The 17,508-nt window shown below is 38.7% G+C and overlaps 1 protein-coding gene across 1 annotated transcript in view; it reads left to right on the top strand.

Moving 5' to 3' along the window:
* Positions 1 to 8,976, top strand: part of LOC124269832 (band 7 protein AGAP004871-like) — a 114,275-nt gene extending 105,299 nt beyond the window's left edge. The window contains exons 5-9 of the mRNA XM_046704870.1: positions 3,505 to 3,638; positions 3,710 to 3,782; positions 5,857 to 5,912; positions 7,531 to 7,609; positions 8,560 to 8,976. Coding sequence (XP_046560826.1) covers positions 3,505 to 3,638; positions 3,710 to 3,782; positions 5,857 to 5,912; positions 7,531 to 7,609; positions 8,560 to 8,748 — 531 coding nt within the window. The 3' untranslated portion in view covers positions 8,749 to 8,976. The remainder of the gene's footprint in view (positions 1 to 3,504; positions 3,639 to 3,709; positions 3,783 to 5,856; positions 5,913 to 7,530; positions 7,610 to 8,559) is intronic.
* The last annotated feature ends 8,532 nt before the right edge of the window (positions 8,977 to 17,508 follow it).

The raw sequence follows: 17,508 nt of genomic DNA, 5'->3' as shown, positions 1-17,508 counted from the left end.
ATGTAAGGTTCAAGTCAAGCTTACATGTATCATGTGATGAGAAAACATCCATCAATATTTTAAATAGCATAAGGATTCACTTGGTATTTCCAGCTATGGGATGTGGTAGGCATATTGTGTAGGAAGGAAAGATTTGTTTTTAAGATTAATACTGGTATTTTTTTCAGACATTCAGAGATATTTACCTCTGTATTTGTTGCAGTTATGTAAATTCAGTCCTGAAGCCTTTTTCTCTTGGTACTTCTATTATTATCAGTTAATTTCAAGTCGGCCTTGCAAACTAAACACCCAAGGGCTATTAATTATAAACCTGAAATTGGAAATTGTTAATTGCATTTTGAGGTTTTAGTGATTGTGTAGAATATGAGCCTGTGATATATGCCTAGATTGCCTCTCTTAACTCCAAATGAATGTCATGGGGACAAGACTGTACCATGGATAGCATGTAATTGCTTACAATAAAGGATTGGGCATCTGAACACCATCTTGAGCTGAATCATGTTACTGCTCTCTGGATCTGCCCTTTTTGCAATTCAAAGTCTATATTAGCAGAGTTTCAGACCTTATGCCCACCTTCTGGCTGTGTTGCCATGGTTACATTTGTCAAAATGAAAGGTTTACTGACTTATACACCTGTCAGCGTAGTGAATCACTGATGAGCTAGATATGCAACACATGTAGTGTGGTCAATGTGCACAGCAACACAGCGTGGTTACTTAGTCACATGATAAAACATTTGAGTGGATAATAATGAATAATAATAACAACAGTGATAATCTTTGGAATAGGCCCATATGATAATCTTTGGATATAGGCCCATATAATGAGTAGGCCCATATACGGAATAGGCCCATATACGGAGTAGGCCCATATACGGAGTAGTATAGGGAATAGGTTTTTGTTTTCCATATACCTGTCTTGGGGTTGGATAGACTTCTGGGAACCACAAAGAAAAAACAATGCAAACAAAAAGTAGTCCAAAAACTCAAGTGCAGTTTTGTGCAAAACACTAATTTTTTTGTGACTCTGGGAGCCGAATGGGCTAGTTTGGAGCTTATAGGCTTGGTGCACCTTTGTGGTCCCGTACCGCTATTCCCTATAGTAATTACGGCCTCAGAAGAATTCCAGCCAACAAACCTGATCTTGTCCTTTTTGATAAAGCCAGTGAATTTTTTTATATCATTGAATTTTCTGTCCCTTTTGACAGCAACGTGATTGGCAAGATTCAGGAAAAGCATTCTAAATATGCAGACCCTGCCTTTGAAATGTCTCCCTTACATCACAAGTACACTGTCGTCAGACTCCCCATTGTTCTCGGTGCCCTTGGTTTGGTACCTCCTGATCTTTTGGCGCAGATCAGGAGAGTGCTCGGGTTCTCCACTGGGAGCACAGCCCTTCTGACACTCTGGGTAATGCAGAAGGCTGATATGTTGGGGAGTCTACATATTCTCCAGAAAGTTCTTGGTGGGTTTGACTAGGCAGCGCTTCCTGGGAGAAGTCCCATTCGCTGTCTGGGCTGCATGTAGAGGGGGCGAGGGCCCTGAGCTGATGATGAGCCCTACCAGCCTGACTGTGCCTGGATCACCCGAAACCTCTCTGCTACATTTTTCACCCTAATCAGTAAAACGTGATAACCTATGAACTTGATGAGGTGTATGATTTTGGTTGGTTGGTTGGTTGGTTGGTTGGTTGGTTGGTTGGTTGGTTGGTATGTTGTATGTTGTTTAATGCCGCACTCAGCAGTGTTCCTGCTCTATGATGGCGGTCTGTAAGTTAACAAGTCTGGAGCAGACAATCCATGGGCATCGATCTACGCAGTTGTGATGTGATGACATGTGTCAACGAAGTCAGCAAGTCTGACCACCCGATCCTGTTAGTCGCCTCTTACGACAAGCATGTGTTGCTGAAGACAAGTTCTAAACCGGATCTAGTCTAATTGGGAGATTATGTGTGCATGGACAAGTGTTGTTGCTGTACATACATGTGTATATACATTCTTAAGTAAAATTACCTTATTTCTGGGACTTAATGTCAGTCTAGCACTTCCTTGACTATGGAGATGTTTGTTAAGCAAGGTTCAGTAATGTAGAAATGTAGAAATCATGCGAGGTTGAGTAGTGAGATCAGAGCTGCTTACATATGTATACACACTGTCTATGTTTGCTGTAAATAAGTTGTACGTTTCTGTTGATGAATGTTTGAATTTAGTTAAAGATTGGTTTTTACTGCCATTTGACAATTTCTTGGAACATTAAACTATTTCTGAGACCTGAAAAACTAAGTAATTACAGACTGCAGGAAAGCAACACGGCTATAAAATAGCAGTAAAACGTGGAACGACATTCACGAGTAGTCTGTGATGTTTCACAAATGGTTTCAAGCCGTTTTATGACTTGCTTTTGTTCTGTGAGCTTCTTAGTAAGTGAATATGAAATTATCTATGTGGAGACGTAGAGAGTACCTGCTCCACATTTCAGGATAATTATACTTGTGGAAACTGCATATATTTATTCCCATTATGTCTCAACCGTGGAGAATTGGATCTGTTTTGGATTATCTTGATCCAGGGTATTTCAGAATGATGTTTATAAGATCAGGTTATGCTAATGACTTGAGTTTCAAGTCCCTCAAGGAACTTTTTATGATAATTGAAAAAAGATCTTATTTAATCCCCTGAGGAAGAAAGGAGTCCTTATCTCCAGCTTGCGACCATAAACAACTTATTTAGGAGATTAGAATTTGCTTTGGATCAAGTTCTGTTTTATACATAATCTGTTGTTGGTTAAACAACTGGGGTGTGTTGTTAATACAGTGCAGATATCCATGATGGGATCTGTATGTAATACTGAAGGCACATGTTTGTTCTGGCATGGTCCTGGTTTTAGAAATGAAAATACTTTATGTGGCTTTAATGGCTTGTCAGTGAACAGAAATATCATGCCTGTATTTGTTGTAAAAGGAACAGATTCTTAATATAACTTGCCATGGTAAGAAGTTTTCTTTTTATGAAGACATACTGCAACAACAGTTTGAAATATATTACAAGACTGATGGTCGTATGTATATCAATGAAATCGGGGGCACCTGTCATTTCACTGACTAGAAATGATGGTCAGGAAAATATGTGCTACTCTTTGACAATATTGTGTACTACAAAATATACAATCCGATCATGGCATTGTGAGTGAGTGAGTTTAGTTTTATGCCACTTTCAGCAACATTACAGCAAGGTGCTGATGCGAGATAGTGTGACAGTGTCAGTTGACGCTGTTGTGTACTACAGAATTTACAACCCAACAGTGTCAGTGTCTAACATGTGACAGTGTCAGTGGATGCTGTTGTGTACTCCAGAATTTACAACCCAACAGTGTCAGTGTCTAACATGTGACTAGTTGTTTCAGGTGCTGACGCGAGACAGCGTGACAGTGTCAGTGGATGCTGTTGTGTACTACAGAATCTACAACCCAACCGTGTCAGTGTCTAACATGTGACTGGTTGTTTCAGGTGCTGACGCGAGACAGCGTGACAGTGTCAGTGGATGCTGTTGTGTACTACAGAATCTACAACCCAACCGTGTCAGTAGCCAATGTTGAGAATGCACCAAACTCCACACAGCTCCTGGCTCTACAGACAACCCTTCATGTAATGTTCTCGTGCTGAGACAGTGTGACAAACTTGTCTGAGATTCTGGCCGAGCCTCAGACAACCCTCGTAATGTTCTCGGCACGAAAAACTTGTCTGAGATTCTGGCCGAGCGGGAACTAATCAGCCACAGTATGCAGGTTGGTCCTGATCACAAATTTGAAAAAAAGACCCAAAGACTGAATCAATGGCTCACACATCAGAATACTATATTTATTTATTTATTTTTATTTATATATATTTATATAGCGCCAATATCCAGATCACCTGCTCAAAGGCGCTTTGTTTTTCCCTCGATCATTGGATATCAGTCTCAAATGGCACAATGTATTATCAATCTCAACTCCCTGGGGAGCATACAAATCTTGAAGCCACTAAGTGCACCGAGTTAATGTGGCTTTCCCATCCTTACAAGGTACCCATTCACAGCTGGGTGGACTGTAGTTTACTGCATGTTGCTGTACCCGCAACTAGATGTTTGCACGTATTTATGTGGCCACCATCTGGTCATATACCAACGGATTCATGGGTTCTTTTAAGTGCACAGGGTTGTGTACTGTACACTAGGGGTTGTGACAACACTGAAAGAGTCTGCACACAAAGTTGACTCCAAGGTTTTTACACCCGGTCACAGGTGGGCTCGATCCCGTCACCTCAAGCTCGCTGGATCACTATCCTGGCGCCTTAGCCTGCTTGCCCACCGTGCCCCCAACTATATCATTAAGGTGAACTCTATGGAAATTCTGGGAAAGAATTGGTCCCCAGCAAAATATGCTGTGGCATGGTGGGCGAGCTGTTTAAGGCGCCGCCCTTGTAGGCGAAAGGTGCCTGGATTGATCCCCACCTGTGACCGGGTGTAAAAACCTTGGAGCTATATTACTTGCAGGGTCTTTCAGTGTTGTCACAACCCCTAGTGTGTAGTACACAACCCACTCACCCAACGGTAGGTGACCAGATGGTGGACACACAAACACGTGCAGACACCTAGTTGCGGGTATAGTATCATTGGACACAATACTGTGACTATGTGTCCCAGTTCACCCAGCTGCAAATGGGTACCTTGTGAGGATGAGGCTGTGTGATAACTCGCTGCGTCTAACTGGCTGCATGATTTGAATACTCCCCAGGGAGTTGAGATGGTTAAAAGAATGCCAGCAAAAAAGACACCCGTTGATCAAGGAAACACTCAAGCGCCTTGAGCGTGTACTAGTTGAGTGGATATGTGCGCTATATAAATATCATATCATATCATATCATAATATGCCAGTTGTAAGACGAGACAAATGGATCACATGGTGACTTGGTTTAGAGTGCGCCATCGCACGACAATGGTGTGGATCGCTGCTCACAATATCGACCAGGTCTAACAAAATATGTTGTGGTTCCGATTACCCGACCGTCCCTTGAATTCTGGTGCCGGCCCTATTTTCTTTAGGTGGCATGAATAAAATAAGCTTTCAGATACCATTGCTTTTTCCTGGCACCGACGGACATCGGTCATCCTGATAGAGAAAGTCAACATGATGGCCGCAAGCTTGATTGAATAAACAATTACACATTGATAAATGTGTTCTTAGTTTGTATTTTACTTCTAAAAAACGTGTAAAAAAAATCCATCCTACCTACCTACCTACCCTAAATGTTAAAGAGGTGTAATCAGAACCACAACATTTCTTTTTATTTGATTATCTAGTCTATACTGTATGTCTCCAGCAACAAGGTTTATTGAAATTTTATTCTGTTTAATTCTTTATCCTCCCTTTTATTAAAGAGACAAAATAAACTAAATAATCTTTCAAAATATTTCAGCATTTGAACGCAATGTTAAATATACATAGTTTAGTAGTATAAGTACATTTGATGAAAAAAGTTCTACATGATCAGAAGTCAGTGTTTTGTGTGAATATAATACATTGTCTTCATGTCATTTTGGGTAATTATTCAAAGTAAAAGGCTTTAATAAATGTCAGGAGTCAAATTTGCAGGGCTGCCAAATTGATTGAACTGAGTGCTCCCTTAAAATAATGATAAGATGGGCATAAGTAGACATCAAGCTACAGGGGTTGGCATGTTGTATGGCTATTCTATACATTTACTGTATAAAATTCTGCAAGACGTATGGCATGGGATATAGGACCCTTGTTGTTTTCCACGATTTATAATTGTTTACTCCAAATATGTTCCTTGTTGTGACATGTTTGTTTCTGCCGGCAGTCTATGCTGGATGAGGCCACGGACAAATGGGGGATCAAGGTGGAAAGAGTGGAAATGTGAGTTGCCATGGTTACCAAATAGATTCAGCTCTAACTGCTTGTTGCAGTGAAAACATTGTATTAACATGTCAGCTTCGTGTTGGTTGTCATTAATTTCCGAACAACTTAGTTACACATTTGACTAATTGTCACATGGCCATTGTCAATATCACCTTGGCAACAAATAACTATTGTTCAACGTAACTAAGTTAACTTGTGATTTATATCAATATCACCATGGTAACACATGACTATAATGGAAATATATACACCTAGTTTCCACAAGTATAATTACCTTTAAAAGTGGAACAGGTACTTTTTACGTCTCCACGTAGATAATGACATATTCACTTACTAAGAAGCTCACAGAAAAAAGACAAGTCATAAAACGGCTTGAAACCATTTGTGAAACATCACAGACTACTCATGAATGTCGTTCCACGTTTTACTGCTATTTTATAGCTGTGTTGCTTTCCTGCAGTCTGTAATTACTTAGTTTTTCAGGTCTCAGAAATAGTTTAATGTTCCAAGAAATTGTCAAATGGCAGTAAAACCAATCTTTAACTAAATTCAAACATATATACAAAAGGGAATTAAAATAAATAATATCCAAAAGCAACACATTACTACTACATGACTACAGCCAACATTACCTCAGCACCATACTACTGTCGATATCATGATAGCTGCACACGGGAAGGGCCAATACCATCTTAGTAACATGACCATGGACGTTAACACCTTAGTTACAAATGGCAGTTGCTAATACAATCTTGTCAGTGTCACCTTAGTAACACATGGCAATAACCAGTATTATCTCATGTTCCAATTACATAGATCGATGAACATACTGTTGATCACTGGATTGTCTGGTCCAGACTCAATTATCTACAGAATGACATCAAATGGCTGGAATATTGCTGAGAGTGATGCTTGATCACTGGATTGACTGGTCCAGACTCGATTATCTACAGAATGACATCAAATGGCTGGAATATTGCTGAGAGTGATGCTTGATCACTGGATTGTCTGGTCCAGACTCGATTATCTACAGAATGACATCAAATGGCTGGAATATTGCTGAGAGTGATGCTTGATCACTGGATTGTCTGGTCCAGACTCGATTATCTACAGAATGACATCAAATGGCTGGAATATTGCTGAGAGTGATGCTTGATCACTGGATTGTCTGGTCCAGACTCGATTATCTACAGAATGACATCAAATGGCTGGAATATTGCTGAGAGTGATGCTTGATCACTGGATTGTCTGGTCCAGACTCGATTATCTACAGAATGACATCAAATGGCTGGAATATTGCTGAGAGTGATGCTTGATCACTGGATTGTCTGGTCCAGACTCGATTATCTACAGAATGACATCAAATGGCTGGAATATTGCTGAGAGTGATGCTTGATCACTGGATTGTCTGGTCCAGACTCGATTATCTACAGAATGACATCAAATGGCTGGAATATTGCTGAGAGTGATGCTTGATCACTGGATTGTCTGGTCCAGACTCGATTATTTGCAAAATTCCCCCTTATAGCTGGAATATATCTGAATGTTGTGTTTAATAACAAACAAACAAAACAAATGGCTATTGTCAACATCATTGTGACTCTCTACTTTCCAGTAAGGACGTCCGATTGCCAGTCCAGCTCCAGAGAGCCATGGCAGCCGAGGCTGAAGCTGCAAGAGATGCCCGCGCCAAGGTTTGATACTTCATTGTGGGAGATGCATTTGTCTTTCCTCTCTCTCCATTATAAACATTCTTGGTGTGTTATTATACCAAATAGACTCTGTCTATAATGCTTTGCAGGGGCGGATACAGCTTTTTGAGTAAGGGGGGGCGCACACTATTGAGAAAAGGAGGGGTGCACACTTCATTTTTAACCGAGTTTCAATGGTCATTTAACAAGCTTTCAGCACGGGGGGGGTGCGCACCCCTGCACGCCCCCTCTGGATCCGCCTATGCTTTGTAATATTAATTTGCATGTAACAAGGGATTGATCCTCAAGATGCAACATATGGCAATGGGAGCCATGCCAATTTACACTTGTCAGAGGGGTACACAAAGTGCATGATCTAGACTACCAGTTGTCAGAATACATTCAGTGGGTTAGATTGCTGACATTGTGTGCCAGTGATGAGGTGCCTCTCTCTGAGAATGTGTGTTCAAATCTTGGATGGGACTTGACATTGTATATTTAGTCCTCAAAATGCCTTTGATATTTATGTTTACCATGACCTTGATGTTAATAGTGAGCTGTCAGTGACATTACCAGTGGTATATGCCTGATATCTATGCTGACCTTGACCTTCATGTTATGTGTTTAGCACCCTTGACATTGATGGTAGTAAATAATTCTTGATATTCCCAGTGATAAATACTGGTTATTAGGCCACCCTAACCCTTTCATGAGCGAGTGAGTGAGTGAGTGAGTATCATGAGTGAGTGAGTTTTACACCACTTTTAGCAATATTCCAGCATTACCACGGCAGGGGACACCAGAAATAGGCTTCACATATTGTACCCATGTGGGGAATCGAACCCAGGTCTTCGGCATGGCGAGTGAACGCTTTAACCACTAGGCTACCCCACCACCCCACCCTCTCATGTGATGGTAACCTGGCACTGATGTGTTGTACTTGCTGTTGCCAGGTGATTGCTGCAGAGGGAGAACAAAAGGCATCTCGGGCTCTTAAGGAAGCTGCAGACATCATGGTGGACTCGCCAGCAGCTCTTCAGCTCCGGTACCTCCAAACCCTCAGCTCGATCTCAGCGGAGAAGAACTCGACCATCATATTCCCCCTGCCGATGGATCTGCTGAAGAATTTTATAGCCAAATGATGCTGCAATCTCCTGTCAACTGATATCAAATCCCTCATCCTATTGGACACAATTTCCTCATATTCAGGACTGTGAAGATTGCTGGGAATTGCCACCATATCTTTGTTGGAATACACACAATACTGTGTTCCAGGCTGATAACTTGAATTCTTCTTGGTCAATAAGCACAAAGTAAAATACATAAACTTAACTTCAATTTTGTTAGAAATGTTTAAAAATCTTTATTTAAGATTCTACTGAATATGAAAGAAACAATTTACATAAAAAGAAAAAAACACACTATAATTTTCATTCGTTTTGCACACTTTCAGACCAGATGATTAAGTAAAAGGGTATAATATATTGTGATAATTTGGAGTCCTCCCACAGATGACGAGACTCACTTTGTCAGCATGCTGTTGGGTTAACGTCTTTGGTCACGTAGACAGGTCAATCAACCTGGAATCCAGTCAGGAAATTTTATAGTAGCTACATATTCCTCCAAACAATTTAAGAACGGACAGGTCTTTCATATTAATATGAAAGTATCATGCATTCCTTAACTGCTTTTGACTAAAATATATTAATTGGACTCTATGATGCAGTCATCAAGTCAAAAACTGACAATTATGATTTTGTACCATTCATTGTTAAAGTGAGAAGAAACAGATTATGTGAATGCATTTGTACATATATTTATAAAATCCAGTCTTACAATATGGGAAATTGTATCCAGAATTGTTGATTTTTCAATGTGTATTGTCTTTGAATGATTATCGAAGTGTAGATGCTACGAACATTTCCATCGCCCCTGGTACACTTGCACCATTTCACAAGACACAACATGTCTGCCTTTGGTTTCTACTGCTCGTGCTGACAAGTTTTCACAGTTGTCCATACTTTGTGTACACACTTGTAAATATATATTTAACCATCTGTGTATCTTGTACATAACTTTGTTGCTATGGAAATATATGCATCATATTCTCATGATGTGCCCGAGGTCGGCCATTGTTTCAACCATGTTCACAATTTCTCAAAAACTTCAGTGTGAGTGTAGGGTTATGCTGTAAATCCTTGAATAGACACCCCTGTTTAAACATGTTGGGTCTGACCAACTCACCAAGTGAATAGATGTCTAGATGTAAGGTCAAAGCCTCTAAACATTGATACTCCTTTAGTTTGTCTCTAAAGTGATATTACATTCATACAATCATACAGACCACGCACATTTTATTCCGATTACATGACCCATCTTCAGGGAACTTATAAGTGTTTACTGTTATGTGAAAGACACAGAATAGATGGTGGATTTAAGAAGTCTCATAAATAAGGCATTTATTCAAGGATTTACAGTAAGCATTTTCCAGGAGCATCACAGCTGGATGCTATTGATAATTGTACCCATGAGGGTCTATGGGTGACAGAAACTGAGCAAAAACGCTCTTTTTAAAAAAAAAGCTTATTATTTTTTTGTCTTTGTTCTTACACCTTGTCACACTGAGGAATAATCATTAAAATCATGTTTTGACACAAAAATATGACTCCATCGTGTCAGTTGAACACTCGCAGATATTTATCCAAGTTACAGATGTGTTTGCTTTTGAGCCAATCAGATTCTGACCTCCAAATAAGATTCTTTATCAGCTGACTCTGAAAATATTATTCTTAAGCAAAAAATTCCAAATTAAACATTTCATATTCATGTACTTCAACTGACCATTTTACTTGATGGAATTGAAAATGCTTTGTCATATGGTGTTCTGATAATTTTATTGTGGCACAAAGGGATCTTAATTATGAAATATGGGACAAATAGGTTGAGATCTGATTTAAGTACTTGCTTGACAAAAAAGAAAGATTCTTTTTGTGCTTGTGATGTCTTTATACAAGACTCTTGTATTGATGCAATATATTGATATTTAGAGAACAATTTCTTCTTTTTCTTAAGAAAAATAGTACATCTGACTGAATACAGTTTTATGGCCCCAGTTTTATGGGGAAATACATGAATAAATATCAAATGGGATGTTCTGTTTCTGTTTTAACATTTTAAACATCCAAATTGTATAAGGCTTTGCAGGATATTTATTGGTTTACATATCGGCTTATTTTAAAAATCTCAGATTATAAAAATATTTTTTTTGTACCCCAGACATTAAAGACTGCTGTGACAAATATCATGTTAGTGAAATGCTGGAGCCAGATTCAGTTTTTATTTCATATTAGTATCCAAACCAGGCCAATTATTTTGAATTTTTGACCTATCAATCCATTTTTAAGATGATCTTGTGCAATGCCTTTATGTGTTGTTGTATTTCAACCTACTGACCACTGTGACCGTTGAAAACCAAAGTTTATTAAATACTTGAAGATGTATTCATATTGTCAAATGGAAGCACAATTGTCAACACAAACACAGATGCCAGGTTGTATAATGGGTACCAGGATGATACGGTGATATTGTCCATTAGGAAGGAAGTCAACAGTGATTGGACAACCAGGTTGTATAATGGGTACCAGGATGATATGGTGATATTGTCCATTAGGAAGGAAGCCAACAGTGATTGGACAACCAGATTGTGTTATGGGTAGCTGTAGGAATACCTGATGTAACTCCCTGTAACTCACCAGCTGATCATAAATGTCATGTTTTGAATGCCTGTTATAGCGTTACACAACATTACATGAGTCTCCACGGTCCTGAGCTACCTGTTATTCAATGGGTACCCAGATGGTTTTATGTTAACCTCTTGGAGTGAATAATCTAATGTCTAGCTATGTATGGTTATATTCTGGATAGGATGATTGAATTCCCTTACACAGGTTTTCATTCTGGTTATATCCTGGGTACCCAGAAGAATGATAATGTTGTACCCCCAGACAGGCTATCTTTCTGGTTATATCCTGGGTACCTGGAAGAATGTTAATGTTGTACCCACAGATAGGATATCTCTCTGGATATATCTTGGGTACCCGGAAGAATGTTAATATTGTACCCCTAGATAGGATATTTTTCTGGTCATATCCTGGGTACCTGGAAGGATGTTTGTAATATACCCCTATATACATATCTACAGTTTTAGTGTACTTGCTTATTTTATGGATACCTGGAAGCATGTTTCCTGTTAGACGAGGTACTTTACCCTGATCATATCTGTTTGGTTTATATTCTAGGAAGATTTTGATCTCATTGGTTGGGACATGGGACTTCCTTCCCGGTTGAATAATGGGTACCTGGAAGGATGTCTTTTAATAAATTGTTAACATTTGCTAACATGGTAAGGTTCTTTTACTGTCCTTACCACAGCTGTTTCTAAACTGGGTACCCAGCAGGATGTGGATATGATCACTTTAATCACCTTATCTACCGCAGAAATTCTATCATAATGGCAGTTTTATAAGGCCAGTGCAAAACCAGTGCAATTGGTGTTTGTTCCACGATCTAGTCCATGTTTTATATTACTTTATGTATTTACATATTACTATTGCTTTTTATTATTGCTTTTTATCTTTATATGTAACCAGTATGTCCTAACAGGCCAAAGCGTAGTCAGTATAACACTTTGGGTCTGAAAGTATTCATGTGATGATATGAAGTTTACCTGTTGCTTTTAACAGGAAGCTCGCAAGTGTTGCCAGTAAACGTCCCCCACTATGGTTTTCAAACTGAAAATGTTTGACAAAGCATGGCCAGAGGAATCTGGGAAATGAAGTTTGGTTTTGTTATGTTTAATTAAAGAAGAGACATTTGGTAGAAAATTTAAATGAAAGGGTTATGTATACTCAACCAAAAAAGTTAAGGACTACACCAATTTACAATATTAAAGTATTTAATATATCCATATAATACATAAGTATTGAATATTGGGGTGGTCCTCAACTTTTTTTTGAGTATATATTGAGAATAGTTGTAGTTCATCCCTTGTATGGAGAAACTGTGTGTTTTCTATTTGAGACTATAGTGCGTTTGGCTCAAAAGCGGACCGATGAATTGCAATCTAACTCAAAAACTAATAAACATATAATACTCAATGAAACGCTGATCATAATCAAAATATCAGACCAACTCTGTGATTTGTTTGCAGAATTGGGCGGTGGGGTAGCCTAGTGGTTAAAGCGTTGGTTCGTCACGCTGATGACCCGGGTTCGATTCCCCACATGGGCACAATGTGTGAAGCCTATTTCTGGTGTCCCCCGCTGTGATATTGCTGGAATATTGCTAAAAGCGGCGTAAAACTAAACTCAGTCAGTCAGTCAGTCAGTTTGCAGAATTTATGTCCTAAAATTATAAAAGTTGTTTAACAAACTATCATTGAAATATTGACACAGTTCACTATTTGTTACGAGGGAGGAGTGCAGAGAAAGGGACAGCCAGGTGTTAGAGAAGCACGTGCACAAGTGCCGACAAAGTTAGTGATTCATTAACCTGTGCTGTGCTGTCTCCATCCTTTCTCGCACACCGGGCTGTCCCTTTCTCTGCACTCCTCCCTCGTAACAAATAGTGAACTGTGTTGATATTTTAATGATAGTTAAACAACTTTTTTATTTTTAGGACATAAATTCTGCAAACACCTCTCAGAGTTGGTCTGACGTTTTCATTATGATCAGTGTTTCATTGAGTATTATATGTTTATTAGTTTTCGAGTTAGATTGCAATTCATCGGTCCGCTTTTGAGCCAAACGGACTATAAAATAAGGGAAGTAGCTAACAGGGATAGGTTTTGTAAAGGAGTTAATGTTAATTCTTGAGAAAAGCCAGAAACAGAGGAAGTCGTTCTGTTAAACTGTAGCAGTCTTGTTAAAGGGGGACTCTCACCATGGTCAGGAACCCAGTCTTGATGTGCATTTTGTGATGGAACAAGTGGTCTGTAAACCAAAACATTGTCAGTGTAAAACTGGGTAACCATTGACTACCAGCCGGACGCAAATCACAGAATTAGATGCTCAGACTGCCGAGATGCCTCAGTGGAGTCCTCCTTTAATAAATACAGTCCACTAACATTGTCATTGTATTTAAATATTTGAGAACATTCTAGTTGATACGATTAAGGGGACATATAATGATATTGTTATCATGTCATAGTTTATCAGAAACCCATGTGCAGTAGTAAACTGGGTTTTGGCTGTTCGCTGATTGTGTTTTACACGTAATTGTGTGCTGTCATCAATGCATTTTAAAGTCAAAGAAACATATAGTACCAAGCAGCTTTCAGTTGTTTAGCATTATGGACTCAAAACACAAAAATTGTGTTGAGAAACATCTAAGCTGGAGCCAAAGTAGGTTTCATAAAATTTGATAACATGCAACATGTTTAGCTAACAAGCCGTTGTGGCCGGTGAATTTTAGAAACTACTTCCCACACAGTGAGTCCCAATATGTACATGTTCATATTTTCGGGGGGCGGTGCTGTAGCCGTGTGGCTAAAGCGTTAGCTCGTCACGCCACAGACCTGGGTTCGATTCCTTACATGGGTACTGTGTGAAGCCCATTTCTGGTGTCCCCTGCCGTGATATTGCTGGAAAACTAAACTCACTCACTCATATTTTCGGGAGTAAGAGTTGACAAATATTGATGCCTGTAATGACTATCTGTTATTATTATTATTATTATTATTATTAGGATTTGTCTTAATTCTATGCTTTGTGCTCTGTTATTTTCTGGTGGTGTATTATTTAGAAATGGTAACTACTGATAGTTGGGTACAGAGAGGGTGGGAAGTTATTTAAGTATTTAAATGATTTAAGAGATAGATTATTTAGGGTTCCGTAATAATGAATGTTTGCTCTTGTAAAAATAAAAAAGGACAATCATTTTGGGTAGATTTGATCACCCAAAAAGGTAATATTTTTATACCACATTCATACATAACAATTCTCCTTCATCACAAATTATCAGTCCTTTTGGGAAGACAGCACTGTTTTCTGTTGTTTTAAGGATAACATTTGGTTATCATGTGATTATATATGACAATTGTTTTAGCAACTTTCCAATTTAGGTGGATATATTATTGTTTCTCACCAGGCAGTTATTATTTTCTTTATCTCATAAACTGAAATGAAATTTTATGAAAATTATGGATTTATCATTACTAGAGTTTTACAACCCTTGAACTGCAGCATATCCAGTAGAATTAGTACTGAAGTTTGACAGTTGATGCTGCTATGGTGGGCAACTGCTCTTCTATGTATTTCCAAGTTGGATGAGTCTGTATATAAAGAGTTTTAAGTGTTGATGGTTTTACTTAGACAAAGTATTTATGATTGTTTCAATGAATTTGTTGTTTTGTCATAACACTTCTGTGAAATAAATCTGAGACTGAAAATATATCTGGTTTATGATTTAGTTGAAAAGAACAGTTTTTCTTTTATATATATATTTGGTTATATAACCCCATCTTCATAATCTACTATGTCATACCACTGACACAATCTACAGTGTCATACCACTGACACAATCTACAGTGTCATACCATCTACAGTGTCATACCACTGACACAATCTACAGTGTCATACCACTGACATAATTTACAGTGTCATACCACTGACACAATCTACTATGCCATACCACTGACACAATGATCAATGTCATTGACACAATCTATGAGAAGGTCGGGGTTATAATTATCTTCAGTAACCCATGCTTGTCTTAAGAGGCAACTGCTGGCTTGGTTGACACATGTCATCGTATGTCAATTGTGCAGATCGATGCTCATGCTGTTGATCACTGGATTGTCTGGTCCAGACTTGATTATTTACCGACCACCGCCATATGGCTGGAGTATTGCTGAGTGTGGCGTAAAACTAAACTCATTCACTCACTCATACAATCTATGATGATGTGCTACTAATACAACCAGAATGTAATGCCACTGCCACAATTTACGATGTCAGGGCACTAAAACAATAAATTGTCACTGACTTAATGTACAATATCGTCGACTGACACAATCTGCAATATCGTCCACTGACACAATCTACAATGCCATGGCACTCACACTACCTACAACGTCATACCACTGAAATCTTTACTATGCCATGTCATACCACTGAAACAATCAATCTGATGTCTTACTACTGACACAAATGTCATACCACTGAAATAATCTACGATGTCATACCACTGAAACAATCTACGATGTCTTACTACTGAAACAATCTACGATGTCATACCACTGAAAAAATCTACAGTGTCTCACCACTGAAACAATCTAGTGTCATACCACTGAAACAATTTACGATGTCATACCACTGAAACAATCTACAGTGTCATACCACTGAAACAATCTATGATGTCATACCACTGAAACAATCTATGTCATACCACTGAAACAATCTACGATGTCATACCACTGAAACAATCTACGATGTCATACCACTGAAACAATTCACGATGTCATACCACTGAAACAATCTACGATGTCATACCACTGACACAATCTATGAAATCATAACACTGAAACAATCTAGTGCCATACCACTGAAAATATCTATGATGTCACACCACTAAAACAATCTATGATGTCATACCACTGATACAATCTATGTCATACCACTGACACAATCTATGTCATACCACTGAAAAAATCTACAGTGTCATACCACTGAAACAATCTATGATGTCATACCACTGAAACAATCTACAGTGTCATACCACTGACACAATCTACAGTGTCATACCACTGAAACAATCTACACTGTCATACCACTGAAACAATCTACGATGTCATACCACTGAAACAATCTACGATGTCATACCACTGAAACAATCTACGATGTCATACCACTGAAACAATCTACGATGTCTTACCACTGAAACAATCTACGATGTCATACCACTGAAACAATCTATGATGTCATACCACTGAAACAATCTACGATGTCACACCACTGAAACAATCTATGATGTCATACCACTGAAACAATCTACGATGTCATACCACTGAAACAATCTACAGTGTCATACCACTGAAACAATCTACAGTGTCACGGCACTGAAACAATCTACAATGTCATACCACTGAAACAATCTACAGTGTCATACCACTGAAACAATATACGATGTCATACCACTGAAACAATCTACGATGTCATACCACTGAAACAATCTACGATGTCATACCACTGAAACAATCTACGATGTCATACCACTGAAACAATCTACAGTGTCATACCACTGAAACAATCTGATGTCATACCACTGAAACAATCTATGAAATGTCATACCACTGAAACAATCTGATGTCATACCACTGAAAACAATCTATGATGTCATACCACTGAAACAATCTATGATGTCATACCACTGAAACAATCTACCACTGATGTCATGTCACCACTGAAACAATCTACGATGTCATACCACTGAAACAATCTATGATGTCATACCACTGAAACAATCTACGATGTCATACCACTGAAACAATCTACAGTATCATACCACTGAAACAATCTACAGTGTCATACCACTGAAACAATCTACAGTGTCATACCACTGAAACAATCTACGATGTCATACCACTGAAACAATCTACGATGTCATACCACTGAAACAATCTATGATGTCATACCACTGAAACAATCTATGATGTCATACCACTGAAACAATCTACGATGTCATACCACTGAAACAATCTACGATGCCATACCACTGAAACAATCTACGATGTCATACCACTGAAACAATCTATGTCATACCACACTGAAACAATCTATGATGTCATACCACTGAAACAATCTATGATGTCATGCCACTGAAACAATCTACAGTGTCATACCGCT

The sequence above is a fragment of the Haliotis rubra genome, unplaced genomic scaffold (assembly GCF_003918875.1).
Source record: "Haliotis rubra isolate DU_JTF1 unplaced genomic scaffold, ASM391887v1 Scf148, whole genome shotgun sequence".
In the NCBI taxonomy this organism is placed as follows: domain Eukaryota; kingdom Metazoa; phylum Mollusca; class Gastropoda; order Lepetellida; family Haliotidae; genus Haliotis; species Haliotis rubra.
Note: the sequence above shows the minus strand (reverse complement) of the source record. Positions and strands in the feature narration are given on the sequence as shown.